The sequence below is a fragment of the Nyctereutes procyonoides genome, unplaced genomic scaffold (assembly GCF_905146905.1).
Source record: "Nyctereutes procyonoides isolate TBG_1078 unplaced genomic scaffold, NYPRO_anot_genome, whole genome shotgun sequence".
NCBI lineage: Eukaryota > Metazoa > Chordata > Mammalia > Carnivora > Canidae > Nyctereutes > Nyctereutes procyonoides.
Window position 1 is genome coordinate 13,178,425 of NW_026575139.1, and position 26,463 is coordinate 13,204,887.

Consider the following 26,463-nt stretch of genomic DNA (forward strand, 5'->3'; position numbering starts at 1 on the left):
AGCCCTAATCCAGAGGCAGCCCATCCAGGCGTCTTCCTGAAATTTTAGCAACTAAAAGCATTCTGTTTACAATAAGAAAACCATTTCCCCCACACACACCCTGATTGGAATGTCCCTGAATAGGTTCATGTTGACCCTCCCCGAAATCAACCTGGATGCTCGGCGACTCCCGCGGTTCTTTTGTCTTTAGGCAGTTTCTTTCCTTTTGCCTTTTAAAAGATCCCTGTAATTGCTAATCGGGGCTCTTCTCCTCCTCAGAGGCAGAGAGCCCGTTTGCACAAACATTCAATAAACCCTCTTGCTAATTGCATCTGCCCGTCTGGGGTCTGGGTCTCTGGGGAGTCCACCGGGCCACGTTGGCACCCGTGAGCCAGGGTCCAACACCCTGGACTTTTCTTCTCTGGACCAATAATATATATATATATATATTTTTTTTTTTTTTCTCTCAGACAGTCTGATTTGTCATGGGCCTCCAGAAGAATCTGCAGTAAAAGAAAAACTCCTGACCTGGAAGACATGAAACTTACTCTAGTCTCTTTCAAGTAGAAATTGTGGGACCTTTGGTGAATTATTTTACCTTGCTGGGCTCAGATCCCTTATCCAAAACAGAAGAAATCTGATTTAGATGTTCTTTAAATGTTGTTCTAGAGTTGAATATGGAGGAGGTGAACAGTGGCCAATCTTCCAACTCGGGTAGAACGAGGAAGTAAGTTCTACTTACTTCTCATTCTCTGTTCCTGGCACTTTCAGGCTAGCAAATGGGTAGCCCTGTCCTCGATGTAATAAAAGCTATTGCAGAAAAAGACCATGCCCAGACCTGGTTAGCCACATTGATATTCTTAAGAGATAGCATCTCATCTTCCCCACTTCAATTAAATCAACCAAATACACCGCATAATTTTCATATCTCTCTTCAAATCTAATCAACATATCAAGTGACCAAATAAATATTCAGCACCTACTATAAGCAAGATGTGGTGCTAGGTATTGTGATTATTAGCATTCTGTTTTTATGCATATCCTCCTTAGAAGGGGCTTGAATTCATTCTCATCAAATGAATGCCAGAGAAACAGATAAGCTTTGCAGTAAAGAAGAAGTTTTGAAAAGTACTTAATCCTCCTTATTATCCACCCACCCATTCTTCTAGCACCTAATGACCAGGATATTGTTTCTGAGCTGTTGACAGTAATTCTATTTTCTGCTATTGTTTCCCAAGGGATGAAACTTCAGTTTAAGTAAGCTAGACTTATGTAAAAGTGAATGTAACAGCATAATCCCACACAATTTGCCAAACATTTGTTGAGTTGTGAGGTCACATTTTTACATACTACACTTGCATGTGGGAAAGAAGCTTATTCTCGTGTCCCAGAAACTCAATTCCCACTGACGGTGGAGAAAAAACACTTAAATTCATACAAGGTATTTCAGTCTCTGCTGGCTTACATAGTCTCTTAAAGACTTAGGTAGTTATTTTTTTGGATGAATACACAGTCAAATGCAAAACTCACGCTGCCTTAAGGAGTTTTCTTAGATATCCATAAAATAGTGCCTTCCATGAGATGGTGCTTGGGTGGAAAGGAAAGCTTACCTGTTCTCTTTGCAGTGAGGAAAGTGGTGATGTCTACCTGCTGGTCTTGGTGCTGTCCTCCTGGTCCTCTTTGGTCTTTGAGAAGATGTCCTGCCTATTCATTTGGCATCCCCTTGTAGGAGATGCTGATCTCCAGTCAGCATGACTTATGATCTAGTGACTTAGTGGAGGTCTAGTGTTTCCCTTACCTGTGTCTTCACTAGAGCTGCAGATACACTAGGTCTCAGTTGCCTGCTCCATCCTGCCCCAGTTCTAGGTCCACCTACAGCCTCTGCCACAGGGATCACAGTTCCCCCACATGTTAGGCCCACTGGCTCTCCTCCCTCTTCCTTACCCTCTTACTTCTGGGAACATGTGAGAATGCTTGAATACCTTCCATGCCCCACATGAACCGACTAATCACCACATCTATTTGTTGTATAAGCATAGCATGCCCCATCTCTATTTTTCTGTTTCTTGCCATTTTTCCATTTTTCCATTTTGTGTTTGGAGTTTCTTGAAGGTGGTCCCCTCCCTGGGTCCCAAACAGGGTATGGAGCAAAATCCCTTTCTGCTTCTGGCTTTTCTCATTGGCCACTCTAGGTTTGACCCCAGGGATGTGTCCTCTCTCTTGCTCTAGCTTTCTCCATCCCGTGACTTTCTTCTAGAATCAGAAGGTATATCTGCTTCATCTTTCTGCCCAGTGAAGCATCACAAACTAATATTTTCTTTGGGCATCTGTTGGTTGAGCATCCACCTTCAGCTCACTCAGGTCATGACCTCAGGGTCCTGGGATTGAGCCCTGCATCAGACTCCCTGCTCAGCGGGGAGTCTGCTTCTCCTTCTCCTTTAGCCACTCCCCCCTGCTCTGGCTGTCTCTCAAATAAATAAAATAAAATCTTTAAAACAACAACAACAACAAAGCAACATCTTCTTTCATAAAATATGACTTTTTGATACCCCTCATTTTTCCTGGGCAATAAACTGGCTTTTAATGATGGACAAGCATTGAGAGAAGGTCACTTATATGAGAATAAAAAGTGTAATAATTTTAATATCTTCTAAATATGATTCCTTTTTACATCTAGACTATACAGAACTCTGTGCTTGCTTCCAGGAAGGGAGCCAAGCATGGGCTTGGAGGCCATACAGAAACAAATAAAACATGGTTTCTGCTCTCAAATAGCTTTTGACCTAGTGGAAGGGATATAGGTGGACACCGCTGGGAAAGGCGTGGCCAAGAACCACATGTAGCCTGCCCCACAGTGCCATGAGGTCAGAGAGGTAAATGGCTATCCAGCTCCCTTAATCTGGCAGCTTTCAGTATAACTGCTTCTTATCAATTCTGCGAGCTGGAGACCACAGTCAGAAACCTTATTGGTCACGGTTTTTGAGCCTTGATGATTTCTGTCTCTTAGCAACCACAGGTTAGGACTGAACTTGACAGTGGAAGGGATCCACAGATATACTCCTTGCCTGTGGGCTGTATACCAGTTGTATCCACACTGTGGAAGAGGCTGTACCTTTTTCCTGGGCAGGGGTAATTGATAAAGAAGAGCCTGGGATAAGGTTGCATTAGATTAGAGCAGGAATTCTCATAGTATGGCCTACCCACATCAGTTACGGGGGAACTTGTTAGAAGTAGCCCTACCCATTCCCACTGGATCATGGGGGTGGGAATGGGAAGCTCTAGGAATGGGGCTGTAAAGGAAAAACCTACCCAGTTTTTCCCTACAGTGTATGTCCCTTTTTTACTACTCACACAAAAGATTCTACTTCTGACACTTCAGTTCCTAGATGTGTGAGGGTTTTTCCCTTCACAACAAGCTGTTCTGCAACACCAGCTCGGGATCCCACAATTTAGCACCATTCTGATGCCTTCTATTCAGATATAGGGTTCAATCCCATTGGTTGAGGACTCAGTTCCACATGACTGTCCCCAACCCACTTCAGATGCCATTTTAGTAGTAGATTCAAGTTACTCACAACTTCTGTTCGATTTGGCTACAAAGGAGGTTCCTATCATCCCTTCTTGGGTTCCACTAATTTGCTAGGGCTACTCACAGAACTCTAGGAAACACTTACTTACATGGACCAGTTTATTAATTTATTTATTTAGAGATTTTATTTATTTATTTGAGAGAGAGAGAGAGAGAGAACCAGGTGGGGGGGAGGGGCAAAGGGAGAGGATGAGGGAGAAGCAGACTCCTAACTGAGGGCAGAGCCTGGTGACACGTGTCTCCACCCCAGGACCCTGAGATCATGACCTGAGCCAAAGTCAGACACTTAGCTGACGGAGGCACCCAGATGCCCCTACATGGACCAGTTTATTAAAGGATATGCTAAAGGATACAGATGAATAGCCAGATGAAGAGATTCATAGGGTAAGGGCTGGGAGATCCCAAGTGCAGGAATGCCTGTCCCCGTGAAGTTGGGGTGCATAATCCTCTCAGTGTGAATACATTTGCCTACCTGAAAGCTCTACCTACTTAACTTTGGAGATTTTTAGGGAGGCTTCCTCAGGTAGGCACAATCAATAACTCCACTTTCAACCCTTTTCTTAAGGGAATGAGGGTGGGGCTGAAAATTCTAAACTTCTAATCATGTCTTTTTACCTCCAGTGACCATCATTGTCTACGCCCCCATCTAGGAGCCCACCCTGTCCCCTCATTAAAACAAAAGACACTCCTATCACTTAGGAATTTACAAGGCTTTCAGGAGCCCTGTGCCACAGGGATGGGGTCAAAGATCAAATATCAGAACCAGAGATGCTAGTGCTTTTGTCACTCAGGAAATCCCAAGGGTTTTAGGAGCTCTGTGTCAGAAACGGGGAAGAGGCCAGCTGTGTATGTCTTTTAGGAATCACAACATTGTAGGGGCATAGCTCTCCATTTTGACAAGCCTTCCAGATGATTCTATTACATGCAGAAGTCTGAGAACCATGGCTCTAGTGTCCAAAACTGTGCAATTCAACACCTGGATCCAGGGCCTGGCAGCGTCCGCATCACCTGAGAATTTGTTAGACATGCAGCATTTCAGTGTCTGCCTCAGAATTATTGAACAAAGGTCTTTTAAACTAAACTAAGATTCCCAGGTGATTCTTATAAACATTGGAGTTTGAGAACCACTGCTCTAGTGATGGGACCTATACTCAACCTGGCTTGTAAGTCACAGGTAGATAAGATTCCAGAAAAGTAGGTTTCCTTCTCTCTCTGTTCCAGCAGTCCCCCTCCAGTCAGAGCCTCAACACCTGAGAGGCAAGGCTCACACAACAACTCAATTGTGCATTCAGAAAAAGTAGCGTTATTTTTTTGTAACCAGTCTCTTCTTCCTTCCGTGTCATCAACCTGCTGGGTAGCAGGTTACAAAAAAATTATTGTGAATTAAAAATATGTCCCTTTCTTCCTACATAAAGTATCTAATTAGTTTAACTTAGCTAGTTTGGGGTAAACACTTAGTTTTTCAGAGAGATTTCACATATTCTAGCTCCACCCACAATGGCTCTGGAGTGGAAGAGGTTTACAGGACCTTGTGGTGGCAGGGGTGAGGCAAGGTTAAACTGTTCACACGGCAGTCTGTGCAAATTAGAAAAAAAAAAATCCATCTTCCTTAAGACACTTTGCTTCCTGTCACGCTAATTTTGTTAGAAAACTTTGTGCCAGTGCTCTGAAGCTGCCATGATACATGCACAAATCTACAATGTCTGTGAAATGAATGACGTTCCTTAGATATGGGTTTCTTGTGCGGTGCTCAACCTGCACAACTGTATGCTAATCTCTATTTTTGCACCACATTGATATGCGTCAGAATGAATATGGAGTTTCTCCCAGAGGCTTGTAGCTGTCTTTAGGGGAAGCAAGTCGCTAGCATTGACTATTCTCCTCCACCCACTCTGGAAGTTGCTACTGCTCCTCAGGTCATGAGGTTGAATATTTGTCTCTGATGTATTTATTCTAATTCGTGTCTCCTCCCCATAGTCCACTGGGGTCAGGAGGCTAGGCTTTTCATTTTCTTGCATAACAAGAGCTTCATTTATATCATGTGTCCTCACTTTCCTTGGCTTATCTAAGATTCCAAGTTTAAGTCACCTATTCGGGCTTTTCATATGAAATGGGAGCCGAAGGGGTTTTAAAGATTCTTTTCTTTCTCCATAATGCCTAGCTTTTGAGACTTTGCTCACCAATGACTCACAAATAATATTGACTTATTTTTTTCTAGCTGAAATTTACCCTTTTCCTGAAGCATGAAAACACACTGCGTCAGTGAATGTGCCCCTCAGGGTTGCAGTATTTACTAGATTTGAAAATATATCAGAAAAGGTCTCACAAAAATTGAATTATTTTACCTTTCTCTTGTGGAACCTTACTGAAGCTTGTAAAGAAAAGTTCAAAGACACCAATGTCTTTTTTTATTTTTAGCAATTCCCTGATGTGAGAGCCTTGGTAGGCATTTTCTGAGTCCCAGATTATAGCAAGAAACAGTTTAAACAGTTATTTAGGGGGCACCTGGGTGGCTCAGTCAGTTAGACGTCTGCCTTTGGCTCAGGTTATGATCCCGGAGTCCCGGATGGAGCCCAGCATTGGGCTCCCTGTTCAATGAAGAGTCTGCTTCTCCCTCTGACCCTCCCCCTGCCCTTCTCTTTTCCTCTTTCTCAGATAAATAAATAAAGTCTTTAAAAAATAGTTATTTTGCTAACCTTTTACTAACAGGGGTTGCTAACTTCACCAGCTGGATGTGTCCTCACACATCCCTCTCCATCATACCTCCTCAGCCCAGCTATTCAACAATCTTACATTATCCTCACTTCCATGTTCTAAATCCCATGTAGGACCCTTTGAAGTTTTAAAAAGGGAAATATAAACAAAAACAAAAACACCTGACTCAGCTGATTTGAAATACAAGGAGGCTTATTTGTTTCAGGTAGCTGCAATGTGCAGAGACTTGTCACATCATGGGGCCCTGTTCCAGGGCTCTGCGATTCCCTGAATTCTTCTTTCTTCCACGTGATGGTTATTTCATAACTACATGAGATTCACGTAGTTACATGAAGATACGTGTAGTACATGTAGATACATGGCCACTGAGATTCCAGTACCTCATCTGCTGAGTACATCATCCAGAGCAAAAGCAAGAGCCTTTGTTCCAGTATTATAAGCAGGATAGGTGACATGCCCACCACTCAACGCATCATTGATCCAGGGCATTGGGCTGCTTTGATTGGCTTAATTCAGGTGCATGCTCTACTCAGGAAGCCAAGAACACATGGATTTTGAAGGGAATGCCAGTCAACCTGATGCATAGGCATCCTCTACTCAGTCTTGTCAATGAGTCCTGTGCCCCAGGATAGTCAGGGAGCCAGGATAGTGAGGTGCAAAGGACCATGATGACTTAAGAGAATGTCCTTGGTGATTCTTAGAGACTGGAAACCAAAGGCCCCTCCTCTATTTTCTTAGCATTGTAAACTTCCCCGATTCTGGTATGAACCTGAAAGAGGAGGGCAGCCCAGGAATGACTGTGATGGAATTTCCTATAGCTTGGTGGTATCTGGGCTGGGAGTTACAATTAAATGGACTTAAAGAAAAGGCAGTGATATTTTTTTCTAGCGCTGAATCAGTGAACAAACTCATGCCATTGTATAGTCTGCAATAAGATCAAGTCAATTTTTTAAAAAGATTTTATTTTTATTTATTAATGAGAGACACAGAGAGAGGCAGAGACACAGGCAGAGGGAGAAGCAGACTCCCTGCAGGGAGCTGATGTGGGACCTGATCTGGGATCATGCCCTGAGCCAAAGGCAGACACTCAACCACTGAGCCACCCAGGTGCTCCTATCTATATTTTTAAAAACACTAATAGAACCTAATAGATCTGGCACTCATGTGCAGATATCTAAAGGCTCATAGTATACTTCTCTGTGGCATTTCTATAGAGACATTTTTTAGTCCATGATTTTAATCCTTTGATGTGATATAATTAACTGTGAAATGAAATCAGGGTTTCCAAGTTAATTCATTTGTTAGTAAGTGTCAATAGTCTGGAGCCAAGACCAGAAATTTAACAATAATTTCAAAAAGGATTCTTTTAGAAGGATGTTGATGAGTTCACTTACATGTCCAAGAAGGATCAATGAAACGCCGAGAGCTCACATTAATATTTTTCACAGCACTGGCAAGTCAAATCATCATAGAGCAAGATTTCTTGATTGTATTTGATTTGAAATTAATTGAGCACACATTTCCTAGATAACAAAATTTATATTTTTATTCTCAAGCTTACACTGAACAATATGGAGACTTCCTGAGCTTGTTTCTTTATTGGCTTGCTTTTTGAACACATAACTGCAACACCTTTTGAGGAATCATAACCTATTCCCTAAATGCATAAAAATCCACTGGTGTTTCATAAAGGACTTAAGAAAATTATAGGCAGAATAAACAGATTACAGGCCACTATATATTTAATTGTATGCAAATGCTTTTAAATTATGACTGTATTACTGTTCTTTGGGGAGGAACAGATTCAAACAACTCAAAATAACAGATACATTTGTAGTGCTGAGAGATAACAAAAAAATTTGAAGCTGAAAATCATACATATATTGAATTGCACCTTGAATTTCATAGACAATAATTTTATCACAGTAGACAAAATTGCAAACTTCTGATAGCTCAAAAGTTTTATGTTTCTACTTATGTTACAGGTGGTATTTTCTTATATGGGTAAGATAACTGAATAAGAACACATTATCCATGTTATAGCCACATCCTTCAGAAATTATGCAATTATGTTCTCTTACCTGTGGACTGATCATTTTTGAGCAGCTGAAAAAAATAATACTAAAATGATACATTGAGGTTAAATCAAGTGAAATTATCTGATGATTACTGAGTTTTCCAGAAAGTAGAGAAACACATGATGCAAACTGAATGTCAACATTTCCCCCCTTCATTTTCAATTTATAGGGGATATTTCTTGTTTCTTGGGTAGAGGAATATCACATTACTCTACTCTGCTCTTTGGGAGTGGCAGTTAGCCGGGAAGTACAAGGTTCTAAACAGAACATGATGGACACCTAGTGGCCACCGGCAAAGCATCTGTGTGATTTTTCTTGGCCAGCAACAAATGATGTAGCAAAAACAAAGATTTTTGGAGGAGGAGGAATCTAAACACCCACGTGGCTTCCTTCTCCCTTACCCAAGTTTGAACCCATTTTGCCATTGTCTGCTTATTCCTGCAAACAAGGGGCATTCAGTCCATGCAACTAAATAACATGAACTTAATCACCTTGTGCTTCATCTTTAAACTGTATGAAATACCAAAGAGTAAAAGGAATAAATGGTCATTTTTTTTTAAAGTTGAATCCAATCAGGTGTTTCTATTATGAACAAAGAACAAAACAGGACATTTCTGCTTTCTTTTAGATTAACCTCTTGTCATCCTCCCCCATAGGTGTGTCTGCCTAGAAGATGTAAATGAAACAACCCAGTCGTAACTGGATTTTTCCAGAATAGTCCTTGGCAGCCACTTCTGGTTGAGGGAAAGAGAAAGAAGTAGGGATGGGCATGGAGGATCTCAACAATGTCCCCTCCACCACCCTGACTCCCGCCAACTGCTAATCTAGTAAACAAGAAAATGAAAACCCCCACATGGTGCATTATTTCAGAAATTAAGGAGGTAATGTGTGTTCTAGATGGTATTAGATGTCTTACACAATTAATACAAACATGTGCTGAAAGATCCCAGGAATTTTTGTTTTTTGACAGGGGGGAACGTTGTTTGTATCTGTGAATATGCGTTAATTTGTGTGTGAGTGTGTCTGTTGGAGGAATAGCCTACTGATCCATGGCAGGGTGACCCAATGGACCTAGAGAAAGAAATCTACCATCACAAAGGCCTTCTTGGGTCACGATGCTACAGTAGCTGTTGTGTTTCCATAGCAACCTGTGGATGAGTTTAGCCAGAAAAGAACAGAGGCCCCATGCATAAATGACAGAAGGATGACAGTGTGGCTGGACTAAAGGAAGCCCAGGGCAAGATAAAAGTGTTGGAAAACAGAAATGCTTACATGCCATGCACCACAGGTTCTATTTTAAAATTGGTCCTGCGTGATTCAAAATAAGTAAGTCAAATTCACAAAGTCAACAGAGGCAATTAGTAAATAATTGTTTGCTTGATTTTAACATTACAGAATGGAACATTATGTTTTGGGGAAAATTTATGGCTTAAAGTGCAAAGAGAAAATGGAATCAATGGAATTAATGAGGTTGGGGAAGCAGATTTGCTTGGGTTGCCCCTAAGGAGATGATGCTATATCATTTAATACAAACGAGGTGGTTATTTCTGATGTGTTTTCACTTCCCCTTCTCCCATGAAGCTTCTTCAGACTAGGTAGGAAAGATGGAGATTTTAAAAATCTGTATTCAGTTGCCTCACTGGCCTATCTAATATGTCTAGCTAGTTCATTAGAATAAAAAGTAGGGGTACCTGGGTGGTGCAGTCAGTTAAGCATCTGATTCTGTTTTTTTTTTTTTTTTTTTACATTTTGTTTATTTATTTGAGAGAGAGAGCAAGAGGGAGCACAAGCAGTGGGGAGAGAGAAGCAGGCTCTCCATCGAGCAGAAAGCCCAATGTGGGGCTCGATCCCGACACCCCAGGATCCTTATCCCAGCCAAAGGCAGATGCTTAACGGTAGTATCTGACTCTTGATTTCAGCGCTATGAGATCAAACCACGTCAGGCTCCCTGCTCTGTATCAGGGAGCCCCTTCCCTCTGCCCCTCCTCCCAGCACATGTGCTCTCTCTCTCTCTCTCTCTCTCTCTCTAAAATAAACAAATCTTAAAAAAACCCCCAACATTCTGAATAAGGAAATAAAAATCCAGAAAATATGAACAAATTAAAAAGGAGTGTCCACCCCTCTGTTCATTGTGATGTCCACAGTGGATCTCTCCTCAGTACTGTGACCCCCAGGAGCAGGCAGGATTGAGAACGTGACACAGAGCCAGGAACCACCAACACCCCTAACTTACCTTCACAGTTGTGTTTATCCACCCCGGAAGAAGAAACCACAGCCGCGGTGTGCTGCAGCCAGCTGCCATCAGCTCATGTTGCCACATTTCTACCCCAATGTCCTGGGGACTTTTCTATCTCTTGGGTAGCTGTCCACTAATCCTGATAAAGATGAAAATAACTAATAATGAACATCTAGAAATCTCACCAACGTTTACAGTGGTTTTCACACTTACTTGTTAAAAGCTAGTATTGCTGTTGCCCCTGCAGCGTATAGAAACTGAGCCTTAGGGAAAACACCAAAACTCTTTAAGGTCAGACAGTGGGTGGTCAGTGGTGTTCTAGTCTAGGTCTTCTGCGAACCAAGTCCCAGGTGATAATAGCTACAGGGTCTTTCTCCTTCCAGATATACTTTCAGTTTAATGGAGGACTGTAGTTAGGAGCTTAAAAAGCTTTTCAAAACTGAAGGATTAACTTTCCAATGTCAAGACTGTAGAAAATTTTAGATCATATCTAGAGTGCTTTGTCCTAAAATTATGAGAGCATCCCGCCACTGGGGATTCTCTGAGGCCGGCCCTGCTCAGTCAGGATGGTGAGGCTGCTCGAAGATTTTGGAGGTCTGGTTCATTTTTAACTTATCCTACAGCATTCTGAACGAATGAGTCTGCTGTTAATCACTGGAAGGACATTGTTATTAAGGGTGCCATGAATTTGTATTTGCTGCATCTCTTTATATAACCAACTGAGGCAAACTGCCTAACCAATTCTTTGTAACAGATGAGCTTAGGTACTACCCGCATGATTTATTATGGTCCCAGAGGCATTCATTAATAAAATAACTCTCCTTTCCCCCCTTATCTTGATCTAAGTTCAATGACTCTCCTGAACAACTCTTCATGCCTCTAAATCTTTTGCATCCCTAAAGAAAGAAATGATAGAAATGTTAAAAACAAACAAATAAACATGAAGGAGGAAAAGTAACTCTAGAGGGTAGTCTGGATCTGGGGGTTCAAAGCTGACCCTGCTTCCAACTAACTGTGTCATCTTGGACAGGATAATCAGCATTTTGGGTTTTCATATGTGGGTAAAATTGGTTTTGGATCTCTTGGTTTTGCAAGTATTCAACTTATAGGTTGCCAATAACTTATCAATAATTAATCAAACGGCCTAAACTGTTTTAATTACTCTTCATTTTAATGGCATATCTTTAGCCTTTAAGCATATGTAAATGCATCTCAGCGTGACAAAACAGAATCTACTAAGTCTCCAAAAATTTTATGATCATAAAAATACAAAGAACAGGGAATACACAAATGACCTCAAAGCAAGGTGGTTTTCTCTTGTGTACCTAAACCATCACAAAAAAAGTGTAATAGAAAATTTAGTCTGTTTGTGCACTCACTGGTTTTTCAGTGTGTGTCTACAAATTTATTACTGAAAAGATATAGTCTTGTTCCCAGGATGTTTGTTTTCTAATGTGAGGGCACCAAATGGTACCAGGACATTTGCTATCAGATCATTTTGCAGGGAGGGGGAGTAGAAGGAACAGATAAGAAACAGACAGGAAAGAGAAATAAGGAGAAGTGCATTATAAAATTTTTTTTTAAATCTGGAAAAATACTTTGGTTCACAAAAACATTTATATAATGAATGCCTACTTAAAACTAGGCAGAATAATTTCTACAAAGAATTATAAACATAAAAGAATGTATTATATCAACATTCTCTAAATATGTTAAGTCCAAAAAGAAGTCTCTGACTCTAAGGTTTAATAGAATATGTGTCTTTGTTGTCTTTAATATAGCTTTTTGTCTAAACATTAAGCTTCTGGTAACTTTAGCTATGTTGTACTCAACTGTAAATTTTTTTTTTTAAATTATGATTTTGAAGAAACTAAAGAATGTCTCTGAGTAGCTGAAAGAATATTCACGTAGCCCATAGCTTTATATCATGGAAGAGGCCTTCAGACTCCTATTTACTTTCTTTATAAAAAGCCTTACAAGCCCAATGACTAGGTTTCCAAACTGATGTAAGCTTCGTCTGACTTCATGAGACCATTTCTTTTGTAACCCCAGTAGTTAACACAAAGCTTAGTACATAGAGGGGGCTTAATAAATTTTTGTTATCTAATGGGAAGATTAGAAGCGATATTTAGGAGTTGGGGTTGTTGGAGATAGGTACTACTTTTGGGAAAAGTGATAGTTGATGGTCTGAAATCCATAGAAAGAGTGACAAAAATCATGAAAACCAGACACAAATCTCACTGATTTAAGGACCAGAGTTCTGTACATCTACTAACTTCTGAAAGGTTATAGCATAGATTAAAAAAAAAAAAGAATTGCTATCGATAATAATGATCTTGAGTCATTAGGATTATATTAAGCTTTGTTTAATATTCAATTTAACAAAAGTCAGGGAACTATACACCATGCTTCTAAAAGATTAAAATACTCAATTGGAACACTTAGTCCTCTCCCATGTTTGATTTCCTCTTCAAAATATCATCTTGATGATATGCTACTGTGTACCTTATAAACATTCTTTGCTCCTACTCCAAGATGTCTAATTCCATGGTATCTCTTGTAGACATAGAAAATATCCTTTTTCTTTGTCCTTGTGAGTTATTAAGCTTCCCAGTACAGAATTTTAGTATATTCCACATATCAGATCTTCCTGTTTCAGTTACAAAACAGTACAGAATTGGATCTGCCACACAATTTAAACTTGTTAATGCAACTGTGATTCTGTACATTTTGTAAGTCTGCCTCCCAGACTTGTTGTGGTCAAAGATATGTTCATTGAAGTCCACATCATGCTCTAAGATGCTGCGAATCAGCAGCATCACATGAAAGGGAGTAAAACACAAGACAAAAGTCAACGTGATACTCATAAGCAGTTTTATGATTCTCTTCTTTTCACCATCTTCCGTGGCTTGATTATGCTGCACAGCTTGGTAGACTTTCTGGTTGCAAATCATTATAATGACCAATGGTATTGCATAGCCTGTACACGTCCTAAACAAGTTCAAACTGATTTGCCACTTCTCTAGGGGGTATTTGTCATAGCATAAAGTAAAATTAGACTTTTTGGCATCACAATATTCTATAGCTGTTTCATCTTCCCACAGAATGACGCCATTGAACATGGTTTCCAATACCCAGATGGATAGGCTGACCACGAATGCAAACCTTCTTGTTCTTAGAAAAGAAAACTTCAAAGGGTGGACCACCGCTAAGTACCGATCAATGGCGATACAGGTGAGGAACGCTGTGCTGCTGTAAAAGTTCATGTACATGAAGAAAGCACTGCTCTTGCACAAGGCAGGAGAGAAAGTCCAGTTGTCGTTATTCAAAGTGTAATCAATCCATAGAGGGAGAGTTAACGTGTAGAGCAGATCTGATAGTGATAAACTGAAGAGGTAAATTCCTAGTTCATTCTCCTTCTTTGCTTGCAGAAAAGACACACACAGAGACCCGATGTTGGCTGGAACACTGGCTATGACCACAAAGATGTAAACGACTGGAAACAAGTAGTGATCCAGGTAGTGTTGTTCTTCAATACACGTGCTGTTCATTTTTTCCTATTAACGCGGCAACTACATTTGTTCTTATAGGGTAAATTGTAAGTTAAGTCTTGCCTCCTTCTAGTTTGTATTTAACAACTCCTTTGTTTTACTAAAATTTGTCAATTTTTCTTTGCTTTCAAGTTCTGATTCATCAGTGCTTTTAAAGGGTGGATGTAGACCGATTTTCACAAAGATACCAATGGTCGGAAGTCAGAATCCAGTCTCCTGGCAGTTAGCCTCAATGGTCAGTGGATTTTAACGAGCAGAAGTCCACATTCTATTATCACAGAATGCTGATGAAGGACTAACTGGGTCATCCCTCAGGGTCCACAGAGTGTTGTCCGCATTTTGTTTTTCCTTCACAAAATTCAGGAGACTGGTGCACACGTGAATACAGACGACTTTGTTTTCACAGATATTAACATCTCTTTTTTAAATGCCTTTGTTCCTGTAATGAAAGATGAACTAGAATTGTTTAGATGTTTAGCAGATGCATCATGATTTTGAAACAACCTTCTTTTATTTCATTTCTTGAAGCTATCAAAAATGTATTAAATTACAACGAAGTTGTTTAAAAAGGGAAATTATTTAGTTGACTTCGGTGAATGAAAGGCTGAGAATTTTTTCTCTGTTTCAAAAAAGAATTATCCACAGGGTAATAGATTAGGGAGAACTCTATTTCTCACTGGACCTGATCACAAAACTAAAGTTACAATGTTGCTTTCGGAGCTAATAAAAATGGCAAATGTAGTGATTTGTTTATAATCAGTAGATGCTTTTGAGCCATGGTGAACCATATAGGTATATGATTTCAAGTGTTTAATTCCGCATGCAGCCTAGGTATGAAGCACTTTCAATGTTAGCTCATCAGCTAAGAAGATAGTGTCACAAGAAATTTAATAAAGTGAAATATTTCAAAATATAGTGGCTTGCTGAATCTTATAAATAATTAGACAATGCTGCTTCTTATGTTTTCCCTTTACTTCCTTTGTGTGGGTACTTTATTTTCCTCATACTTTTGTGAAAAGGAAAGTATTTTCCTCATACTTTTGAGAACAGATGTTCTCATCATCTGTGTCTACCTTTGTACCCAATAGTCTATTAGCTTAGTTTCTTTCTAAAGGTCTGATGTTATGGATTCTCATAGGAACAGAGACCCCACTCTTCTCTTCAGAATGGAGTAGAGAAACACTTCTGTCTATTTTCCTTTGCTAGTGAGGCCTATTAGTGCTTTGGATGATTTATGTGATGGGGAGCTTCACAGAACACTTTGCAGAGTCACTATGCAAGGAGAGGAAGATTGGCCTTCTTGTGTGATATGGGGCCTCAATGACACCAAAATTCTTTCCAAGTATCAGTGGGCCCTGAGAAGAGCAGAGGCCTTGCCACCACAAGTCACGAGTGTTTTGCTAGCACAATAAACCATATTCAGAGTACCTATTTATATGTCATTCTTAAAACAAAGTGGAGAACGAAAATTCCTGAAATCTTCTTGTTTTGCCACACCTAGAAATAGGAACAAAATGTGAAAAAACAACCTTTTAAGTCAAAAGGTGAAACTTCCAGAGAGGGGAAAAAATTGTGATGGAAAAAAAAAAAGAAGTGGGAGCTGAGATCAGGAGCATAAGTGAGCAGAAAACTCTGGATGTCCTGAAGGCCTATGTGGATCAGAAGAACTAATTAGAGCCTCTAATGCAGAGAAGCTAGAGACAGAGCACACACTCTCACAGGCAGAAAGTGATTCGCAGCCATCCCAAATGTGTGTGAATGCTAGAGCCTTTGCCCTCATGACAAAGGTGAGCTATAAAATAAACATAATAAAACAACAAACTGGATAGCTACTTGTAGACAGCAGGGGAAAGCTGGCAAGTTCCCTGTCTCAGCTTTGCTTCTGTGAGGAGCTCTGACGAAAATCCCTGAGTGTTCATGGCCTTTGACTGGTCCTCACTTCGGAATGGGGCCTGCAGGCCAGCTACAAACTAATACTGATCTATGTGCTCCACTTTATCAGTCATCAAGGAAATAAACTAAAACCACAATGAGACACAAGTACACACCCACCAGAATAAATAAAATGAAAAAGACAGAAAATGCCAAGCTGTGGTGGGGTTGTAGAGCACCTGGGACTCTTATATACTGTTGAATGGAAAATTGTTTTGACATTTATGTATATACCATGTGGTTCAGTAATGCCACTTCCAGGTATATGATCAACAGAAATACATACATATGCTTCCCTAAAGACATGTGGTAGAAATAGAATATTGACAGTAGCATTATTTGTAGTATTTCCCAAGTGGAATGACCACCTGCAATAGAATAGATAAGTAAATTGTGACATGTTGACACAATTGAAATCTGTACATCTTTGAAAATGAAAAAATTATAGCTTGTACAAGAACACACTTGAAGCTCTGAAACATAATGTCGGCCAACAGAAAAAGGCAGGCACAAAAGAATATACACTATCTGATTAAAAAGGAGGTAAAGTTAATCTATTCTATAAGAAATCAGAGTAGCAGTCCATTTATTAAAGGCTTTCTATGTGCTAGGCACCATATTAAATGACATGCATACTTGTTTTAATTTAGTATTATGTATTATAATTTATGTATTAATTATGTATTATTAATTCTGTGTTATTTATTATAAACTTATTTTTTAAAATTTTATTTAAATTTGATTAGCCAACACATAGTACAACATTAGTTTCAGATGTAGTATGCAATGATTTATCAGTTGTGTATAATACCCAGTGGTCATCACATTACATGCCCTCCTTAATGCTCATCACTCAGTTACCCTATCCACCCCCCTCCACCTCCCTTCCAAGAACTCTCAGTTTGTTTCCTATAGTTAAGAGTTTCTCATGGTTTTTCTCCTTCTCTGATGGCTTCCTATTCAGTTTTCCTTCCCTTCTTCTATGACTCTCTGCACTGTTTCTTATATTCCACATGTGATTGATACCATATAATTGTCTTTCTCTGATTGACTTATTTCACTCAGCATTATACCCCCCAGTTCCAACCACATTGACATAAATGGTATTTTTCCTTTCTGATGGCTGAGTAATATTCCATTGTGTGTGTGTGTGTGTGTGTGTGTGTGTGTGTGTATGTATATATATATTACATCTTTAACCATTTATCTATCAATGGACATCTTGGCTCTTTTCACAGTTTGGGTATGAACAGTGGTGTGCAGGTGTCCCTTCGGATCACTACATTGGTATCTTTGGGGTAGCCATGAAAAGTCAGCTGTACCATAAAACAAAATAATATTAGAATTATTGGGGTCATTGAGAAAGAAGAGAGAGAAAGCGGAGCAGAAAGTATATTTGAGCAAATTATAACTGAGAATTTCCCTAATCTTGGGAAGGAAACAGGCATTCAAGTCCAAGAAGTAGAGAGGACCCCTCCAAAAATCAATAAAAATAGATCAACACCCTGACATATAATAGGGAAGACTGCAAGTTTCAGAGATAAAGAGAAAATCTTGAAAGCAGATCAAGACAAGAGGTTCTTAACCTACAGGAGTAGACACATTAGACTGGTAACAGACCTATCCACAAAGACCTGGCAGGCCAGAAAGGGCTGGCATGATATATTCAGCGTACTAAGAGAAAAACATGCAGGCAAGAATACTTTATTCAGCAAGGCTGTCATTCAAAATGGAAGGAGAGATAAAAAGCTTCTAAAACAAACAAACAAACAAACAAAACTAAAACAATATGTGACCACTAAACCAGCCTTGCAAGAAATATTAAAGGGGATCCCATAAGTGAAGAGAGAGCCCAAAGGTAACATAGACCAGAAAGAAACAGAGACAATCTACAGAAACAAGGACTTATTATAATCTTCTATTACAAGCAAAGAATTGAGCCATATATTAAGCCATTAGCCCCCAAATACTTATATAATCTTTGGTAGAACTTAGCCACAATCCTAGGTTGGAATGCTAAATAAAGCCTCTTGACTCTTAACTATTTTGCCTTTTGCTTTTGACATAAAAAGCCCTAGAAAGCTGATGTATTTTTGCAGCAATGCAGACAAGCTTTATTGAGAAAGAATAAAATATGTTCTATTTTCTACTGAAATAGTAGCACCAATAGATTAGTACAAGTCGTCTAGCCATAATAACAGATCTAATTAAAGAAAATAATTTGTGAATAATAATTTCTGTAAATTAGATAGAAAGTGACTTCATGTTTTCTAGAAAACATAACATTCATATTGTATTAGACTACAGGGGCTTTAAATAAACTTATAAAAATTATCTCACATCATGTCCTCCCTCTTAGTAATGATACATTATGAGCCTATAGATTTCAAGTGTTTCTTTTCCATAGTGGATAATGTAGCAGATTTACTTAGGTTTTTATTTTTCTTGCCCTTGATTTGAGAAGTAGACGGCTAAAAGGAGCAAATACCCTGATACCACAATCCCATACTTCTTAAGAGTCATGAGGCTGAGTTTTGAAATCTATTGTTGAATTCAGAAATCCTCTGTGAATTATTTCAAAGTTGAAATTAATATCATCTTTCACCACTCAATAATGTGGTAAGGAAGAAAACATAAATAAGACCAATTGTGAGATTGAGATATATGTAGCATGATACTTCTGCATTGTTGCCAAAATCATGTGGAGTTGAAGCCAGAATCTATCTTGTCAGTTCAGATGCAAGAATGAACCCTAGAGGTTATACCACGCCAGTCATGGCTAGACAGACTAGGGAACCTGTAGGAATGTAACCCCACTAGCTTAAAAGTAGTTAATCAACACTACCTTAAAAATATAATTACCAAATGTACCCAATACAATCTCTCACAGAAAGAATAAAGATATTTTTCAGAATCTAAGGCTCTTGAAATAGAAAACACTTCAGGGGGCCAGATGAAGCAGAATCAGAGCACCTGTTAGCATGACCTCATGAGCCTCCACTCAACAATGTCCACCTTCTCAGGAGACCTTCTAGCATTACTTCATGGCCTTCCACTCAATAATATCTGCCTTCTCAGGAGATCTCTGCTTGCATTACCTCATGGACCTCCACTCAATGATGTCCACTTCCTCAGGAGACCCTTGCGTAAATTTTCAATGCTCTCACTTGCAAGCCATTGGGGAGTTCAGGACTATAGAGTATTAGCTTCCCATTCTCCTGGGTAGTGCCACACCAATAAATAGCCTATCTTTCTTCACTGCAAAAGCTCAGTGACAGTTTTTACTGGCTTGCTGGACATTAGGTGAACAAATTCTTGTATGATTTGGTTATAGAGTATCATGTTAAACATTTAAATGTCAGGAGAAAAAAAAGAAGTCAGGTAGTGGTTACCTTGAGGGAGGGGCTGAGTAATGACTGAAAGTGGGCATGAGAGGGACTTCCGAGAATTGGTAATGTTCTGGTTTTGCTATGAATGTTGATTCAATGAACATGTTCAGTTTGTAGACACTCATCAAGCTGTACCTCTACGACATGTGCATTTTTCTGGATGGATGTTATGTTGCAAATAAAACGTTAAAAAGTGGCATTAGTGGCTATGTGGGATGAGATATAAAGAATCTTGACAACCAACCAACATCTATATTATCTGCAGATGGAGTATATACGCCTTCCTAAGAACAGGTATGATTTAACTTCTTTTCTCGTATATAAAAGGTAATTCATAGAAACCAAAACAAAGGATAAATAACTTAAACAATATGAAAATGAATTCACCAAAAATAAAAGTTTGCTATATGAAAAAACAAATATTATGGGCACCTAGAAGTAAATACAAATCATCCCTTGAGGAAAGTTCTCTCAACCTAAGCTTCAAAGAATGCTCAGAGAACAAACAAATGGTTGCCAGAAGGGATGGAGCACGAGGATGAACAAACTGGATGAAGGAGAGTAGGAGATACAGGCTTCCGGTAATGAAATGAATAAGTCATGGGCATGAAAGGTACAGCATAAGGAATAGAGTTAGTGGAATTATATTGCATTGTGTAGTGATGACAGAGGGTAGGTACACTTGCAGCAAGCATAGAATAAGGTATAGAGTTATCGAATCATTATGTTGTCCAATGGAAACTAATATAACATTGTGTGTCAACTAAAAGACCCTGAATAGTCAGAGGAATGTTGAAAAAGAAAACTAATGCCTGGGGCATCGCAATGCCAGATTTCAAACTGTATTACAAAGCTGTGATCGTCAAGACAGTATGGTACTGGCACGAAAAACAGACACATAGATCACTGGAACAGAATAGAGAACCCAGAACTGGACACTCAACTCTATGGTCAACTAATATTTGACAAAACAGGAATGAATATCCACTGGAAAAAGGACAGTTTCTTCAATAAATGGTGTGAGGAAAATTGGACAGCCACATGCAGAAGAATGAAACTGGACCATTCTCTTTCACCATACACAAAGATAAACTCAGAATGGTTGAAAGATCTAAATGTGAGACAAGAATCCATCAAAATCCTAGAGAAGAACACAGGCAGCAGCCTCTGTGATCTCGGTCCTAGAAACTTCTTGCTAGATACATCTATGAAGGCCAGGGAAACAAAAGCAAAATGAACTATTGGGACTTCATCAGGACAAAAAGCTTCTGCACCGCAAAAGAAACAATCAACAATACTAAAAGACAACATACAGAATGGGAGAAGATATTTGCAAATGACACATCAGATAAAGGGCTAGTATCCAAGATCTATAAAGAACTTATCAAACTCAACATCCAAGAAACAAACAATCCAATCATGAAATGAGCAAAAGACATGAACAGAAATTTCTCCATAGATGACATACACATGGCCAGTAAGCACATGAAAAAATGCTCCGTATCACCATCAGGGAAATACAAATCAAAACCACAATGAGATACAACCTCACACCGGTGAGAATGGGGAAAATTAACAAGATAGGCAACAACAAATGTTGGAGAGGATGTGGAGAAAGGGGGACCCTCTTGCACTGTAGGTGGGAATGTGAACTGGTGCAGCCACTCTGGAAAACTGTGTGGAGGTTCCTCAGAGAGTTAAAAATAGAGCTACCCTATGACCTAGCAATTGTACTCCTGGGGATTTATCCCAAAGATACAGATGCAGTGAAATGCCAGGACACCTGCACCCCAATGTTGATAGCAGCAATGTCCACAATAGCCAAACTGTGGAAGGAGCCTCGATGTCCATCAACAGATGAATGGATAAAGAAGACATGATCTATATATAAAATGGAATATTACTCAGCCATCAGAAAGGATGAATACCCACCATTTGCTTCACCATGGATGGAACTGGAAGGTATTATTGAAATAAGTCAGTCGAAGGACAATCATCATATGATTTCACTCATACATGGAATATAAGAAATAGTGGAAGGGATTATAAGGGAAAGGAGGGGGAACTGAGTGGGAAAAATTAGAGAGGGAGACAGATCATGAGAGACTCCTAACTCTGGGAAACAAACAAAGGGTTGCCGAAGGGGAGGTGGTTGGGGGAATGGGGTAACTGGGTGAGAGGCATTGAGGAGGGCACTTTATGAGATGAGCACTGGGTGTTATACTATATGTTGGCAAACTGAATTTAAATTTAAAAATGTAAAAAAAAAGAATATATTAAATAAAAAAAGGATTCTCACAGAATTCTAACAAATAAAAGCCCATTAACATACACACACATACACACATAAATTAACCACTATCTTTAAGATTTATCAAAAGTGAGAAAGATGGGGGCACCTGGGTGGCTCAGTTGGTTAAGTGTCTACCTTCGGTCAGGTCATGATCCTGGGGTCCTGGGATTAAGCCTGGAGTTGGGCTCCCTGCTCAGCGGGGAGCCTCCTTCTCCCTCTCCCTCAGCCTTCCCCCAGCTTGTGCTCTCTTTCTCTCTGTTGAATAAATAAATAAAATCTTTTTAAAAAATGGATAAGATGAATAGCAGATCCATAAAAACTTTAGAGATAAAATCAATAGAGGCATAACACAAAACAAGTATGTTTAATAAGAAATAAAGGAAGGAATTTCAACACATAAATGAGGAACAAGAGACCACAAAAGACAAATTGTCATATTTTTAATAAGATTGAAGTAAGCTGTTCAGAAATTTTAAAAAATGTAATCATTGAAATGAAAAAAAAATCACAGGGAGTATCCCACTGATTAGCTTCCGCTGAAGAGAAAATTAATATACTGCAAGATAGATCTAAAGCAATAATATGAAACCATCAGAAGATTAAGGAGATGGGAAAAAAACAAAGAGTCATGGAGGATAAAGTGAAGAGGTCAGCATATGTTTAACTGGAGTTCCATAAGGAACAGAAAAGAGAAAACAGGGAAGCGGCATTGTTTGGAGAGAGAATGACTCACAACTGTCTAGGACGGATGAAGGACATGGAATCCTCAGATTTACGAAGCCTGGCAAATCTCAAATAGGTTTAAAAACAAACAAAGATGAAAATCTACATCCACTTAGACACACTGCAATGAAGCTGCTGATCTAAGACTAAGAAAAAAGGGGCCAAAGAGAAAAAATGGAGTGCCTACAAAAAATGAAATTTAGAGTGACAAAAGACTTCACAGAGAAAATAACAGAAACCGGGAGACAGTGGGTTTCTATTTCCAAATGACCATGAAAATCTATGTCATCTTATAATTATATACACAACAGAACTAAATGTTAAAACTGGAGCAAAATTAGGAACAATTTAAGATAAAGTTCCACTGAGAAAATTTACCCCCCAAATCCTCATTAAAGAGATCTCTAAAGGATAAAAGTGAAGATAGAAAACGACACTAGAAAAAAAGTCTGAGATGCACCAAGTACTGAACAAGTCACTGAGGATGGAACTCTACTCTGATGGCTGCACCCGTCCCACCTATCACTGGGCTCACGTGTCTGGGGAGAATACCTCAAACCGTGAAAATATCCTTCCTGGTTTTCACAGCTAAAGTTAACACCTACTTTATAGAGTTATCGTGACAGTGAAATGAGGACGCACATAAAGTTCCTGGCACATGAGGGGCCTTCACTATGTATTAGATAATAGTAATGTTTGAATGACACACTGCTAGTCTGTAGATGTCCTTGTGCCGTCCCCTGTGTCCTGAGAGGAGGTCATCTCTGTCTATCCAGAGCATAGCAGAGACGCCAGGGGTTCTCAGAGTGTAATTTGTACAGCAAATTTCACGTATGATACCAAGCCCTGCAGGTGATAGTTGTTGAATTAATTTGTGTGACTCTGAGATTTTTTTTTTGTTTCTGAGATTTTAATCAAACCCATAGTTCTTATTGTTCATACGTCTTTTCAGATATTATTTTTACAGCCTTAATAAATTTTAAACAATGTTGTTTTTAGAACCAGTGCTGAGAAATTTCGGTAAGTTTCTAATATTGACTTGAATTTTTACCAAATGCCAAAAGAAGATAACTCTCAGTGTATTAAAAAATACCTATTATTCACCGGGTCCTCAAAACAGTACAAGTCATTGATGACAAAGATCAAAAGATAAAATGTTGGGATCCCTGGGTGGCGCAGCGGTTTAGCGCCTGCCTTTGGCCCAGGGCGCGATCCTGGAGACCCGGGATCAAATCCCACGTCAGGCTCCCGGTGCATGGAGCCTGCTTCTCCCTCTGCCTATGTCTTTGCCTCTCTCTCTCTCTCTCTCTCTCTCTCTCTCTCTCTCTGACTATCATAAAAAAAAAAGATAAAATGTTTTCCTACAGGTTATAGGAAACACTTGCCTTTCCTTCATTGTTCAGTTTAATAGCTGTTTATTAAGACTACTACGTGCCAGACACTGATAGCCACTGTTAAGTAAGAGTTATTACTTAATAATACTGGAAATGCTATTTTCAAATTTCACATTATTTCTGATGACATAAAAAGTATCAGGAGACCAATGTACCAATGAGGAAATGGCACGGGATGGCTCTATAGCCAGAAGCTGGTAGATTTCCTCACAAACACTTAATTCCATTTGCCAATATGATATTTCCTGAAAAAGATATGCCTCTTCTAAATATCGGTAGTTTTACCTATTTCTAAATGGCAATTTTGACATTTCTACTCGGAGAAGAGGAAACCATGTGTCAACCTCATTTCTCTCTCTCTCAAGTTCTGCTTTATCATATTCATATAGCCTAAATTCAATAAAAGGTTGTGAACATTACTGACAATCACACCAAAGTATGTTATCTACACAAAAATCTTATTGTATTGTTTAATCTTACACTTACCCGTGTTTCTTGGGGTGATGATCCTGTCCGTTGAGGAGCCGGATAAATCTACTTAACACCAAGATGAGAAACCGACCCTAGTGAAGGGACAGGAAATTGCACTCATATTTCATCACAAAACAATGAGGAAGCAGCCTCTTAATGAGAATTTACTTTATCCATGTTTGAACAAAAGAAGTCTCCTAAATATTTTAAAAGATGTTTTTGCTTATTAGTTACTGTAGTATAATTTTTATGATTCGCTTTCCTCTTTGCATCCTAATTATGATGCATACTGATATTACATGTGTTTTACTTAATAGAATATGTACTAGAATTTCAAGTAATTACTCATTTATTCTTTCAACACATATATCTCTTACATTCTTAGGGCACTGTGCTGGGAGCTATCGGATCTGGCTATGGTGCATGAGGAGCTCATCACCCAGTGAGAGAGAAAGGCGTGTTCAGTAATAACCATAATACAAGGGCAAAAATGGATAACTACGCCAAGACATGTCCAAAAAAAGAAAGAAGGAAGAAAAAAGAAAAGATAAATCATTGGATGTATGATGTGGAGGAGGATGGTCTGCATGGATTTGGCGTGATGAATTTCCTAGGAGAAAAGCAGCTGAGGAAGAATGGGTGTTGGTTGTATAGTGAGCATGTTTCCTTGCTTAACGGTGGCAACTTTGTGAAGTCTTTTTCTTTTTCTTCTTCTTCTTCTTCTTCTTCTTCTTCTTCTTCTTCTTCTTCTTCTTCTTTTTTTTTGAGGGACCAACAGGATTAACAGATTTTTGCAGATCATTTTCTCCTTTGGTTACCCTCTCAGAATAGAGAGCAGAGGGTGCTAAAAACAATGCTAAAACCAGGTGACCTGACTTAGGCAAGTCAATAATTCTTTGAAACTTGAAAATTTATTTGAGAAAGAATTGTTTTAATGAAAATTCATGTACTTTAACATGCGGACAGTTGCTGCCAAATCTACAAATGGTTTAATACAAAGTGAAATGAACTCCCAGAACTTTTGAGATATAAAAAAGCCAAGACATCACATTTCAGCGGGGCCCTTATGGACTTTTATTCCAAATGAGGGGGAAAAATTGTAAATACAGAATTAATGTTGAATTTGACTTAAATTTAAAAATTATAATCAGGAAAATCTGAGTCTATTTTGTAAAAGGACATTAGAGGATGTTGTTGGTAGGGTTTTTAAAAATTTCTACACAGAAGTAGAAGAGATGATCTTGTGATATAACCAAGACCTTTAGTCTTGGAGTTATTCAGGATGTAACATGAGTGTAACGGGTTTTCTCTATTTCCTTTGTGGGTTTTTCCATGGAGCATAATAAAAGTAAGAACTCACATTTATAAAGTACATGAGAGTTTGCAAAATAGCTTAGCATACAGTACCTTAAAAATTCAGACTACTTTATATTTTTATTGAAGTAATGAAATATTTATGTATGATGTGGAAAATTAATAATAAAACCCTTAAGACTTCAAAAAAGTGAAAATAATAATTTTGTTTTACTTGTGACTCTAATACAAAATTCTCATTTTTGTGAGGTTTTTCACAACCACTTATCTGTGGCTTCTATGCGTAGGTATTTCATGACTCTCACAGTCTCTTATTTTACCTAAATAGACTAGACTTCTGCTTTTAGGGAAAAGGTATATTTATACTCATATCAAAATATGTATTTTGTTCTTCAGAAAAAAAAGGATGTAGTTACAAGACACAAGAAACCCAATCAAACTTTCACTTCTGATTAAATAGGAGAAAACCTGTGGGGCCACCTATACTAAAACTTGGCCAATTCTATACCATAAGACATTTAACAACCAATAGTAAACTTGCTTTTGTTTTTTTTCTTTAAAGATTTTATTTATTTATCTGAGAAAGAGAGAACATGAGCATGAAGAAAGGCAGAGGGAGAGGGAGAAGTTGACTCCCTGCTGAGCAGAGAGCCTCACCCCAGGACCCCGAGATCATGACCTGAGCCAACAGCAGATGGTTAACCAACTGAGCCCCCCAGGGGACCCCTACTTCTTATGTAGTCCAGAATATGTGACAATACTGTGTTTTCAACCAATTTCAACAGTTGGAAATTTCAGG

At 38.9% G+C, this 26,463-nt stretch overlaps 1 protein-coding gene across 1 annotated transcript; it reads right to left on the reverse strand.

Annotated features, from left to right (window-relative positions):
• Positions 1–12,996: 12,996 nt before the first annotated feature.
• Positions 12,997–14,913, reverse strand: GPR65 (G protein-coupled receptor 65). The gene has a single exon (XM_055303606.1). It carries the CDS (start codon positions 14,146–14,148, stop codon positions 13,123–13,125), a length of 1,026 nt encoding a protein of 341 aa, XP_055159581.1. The 5' UTR covers positions 14,149–14,913; the 3' UTR covers positions 12,997–13,122.
• Positions 14,914–26,463: the final 11,550 nt, after the last annotated feature.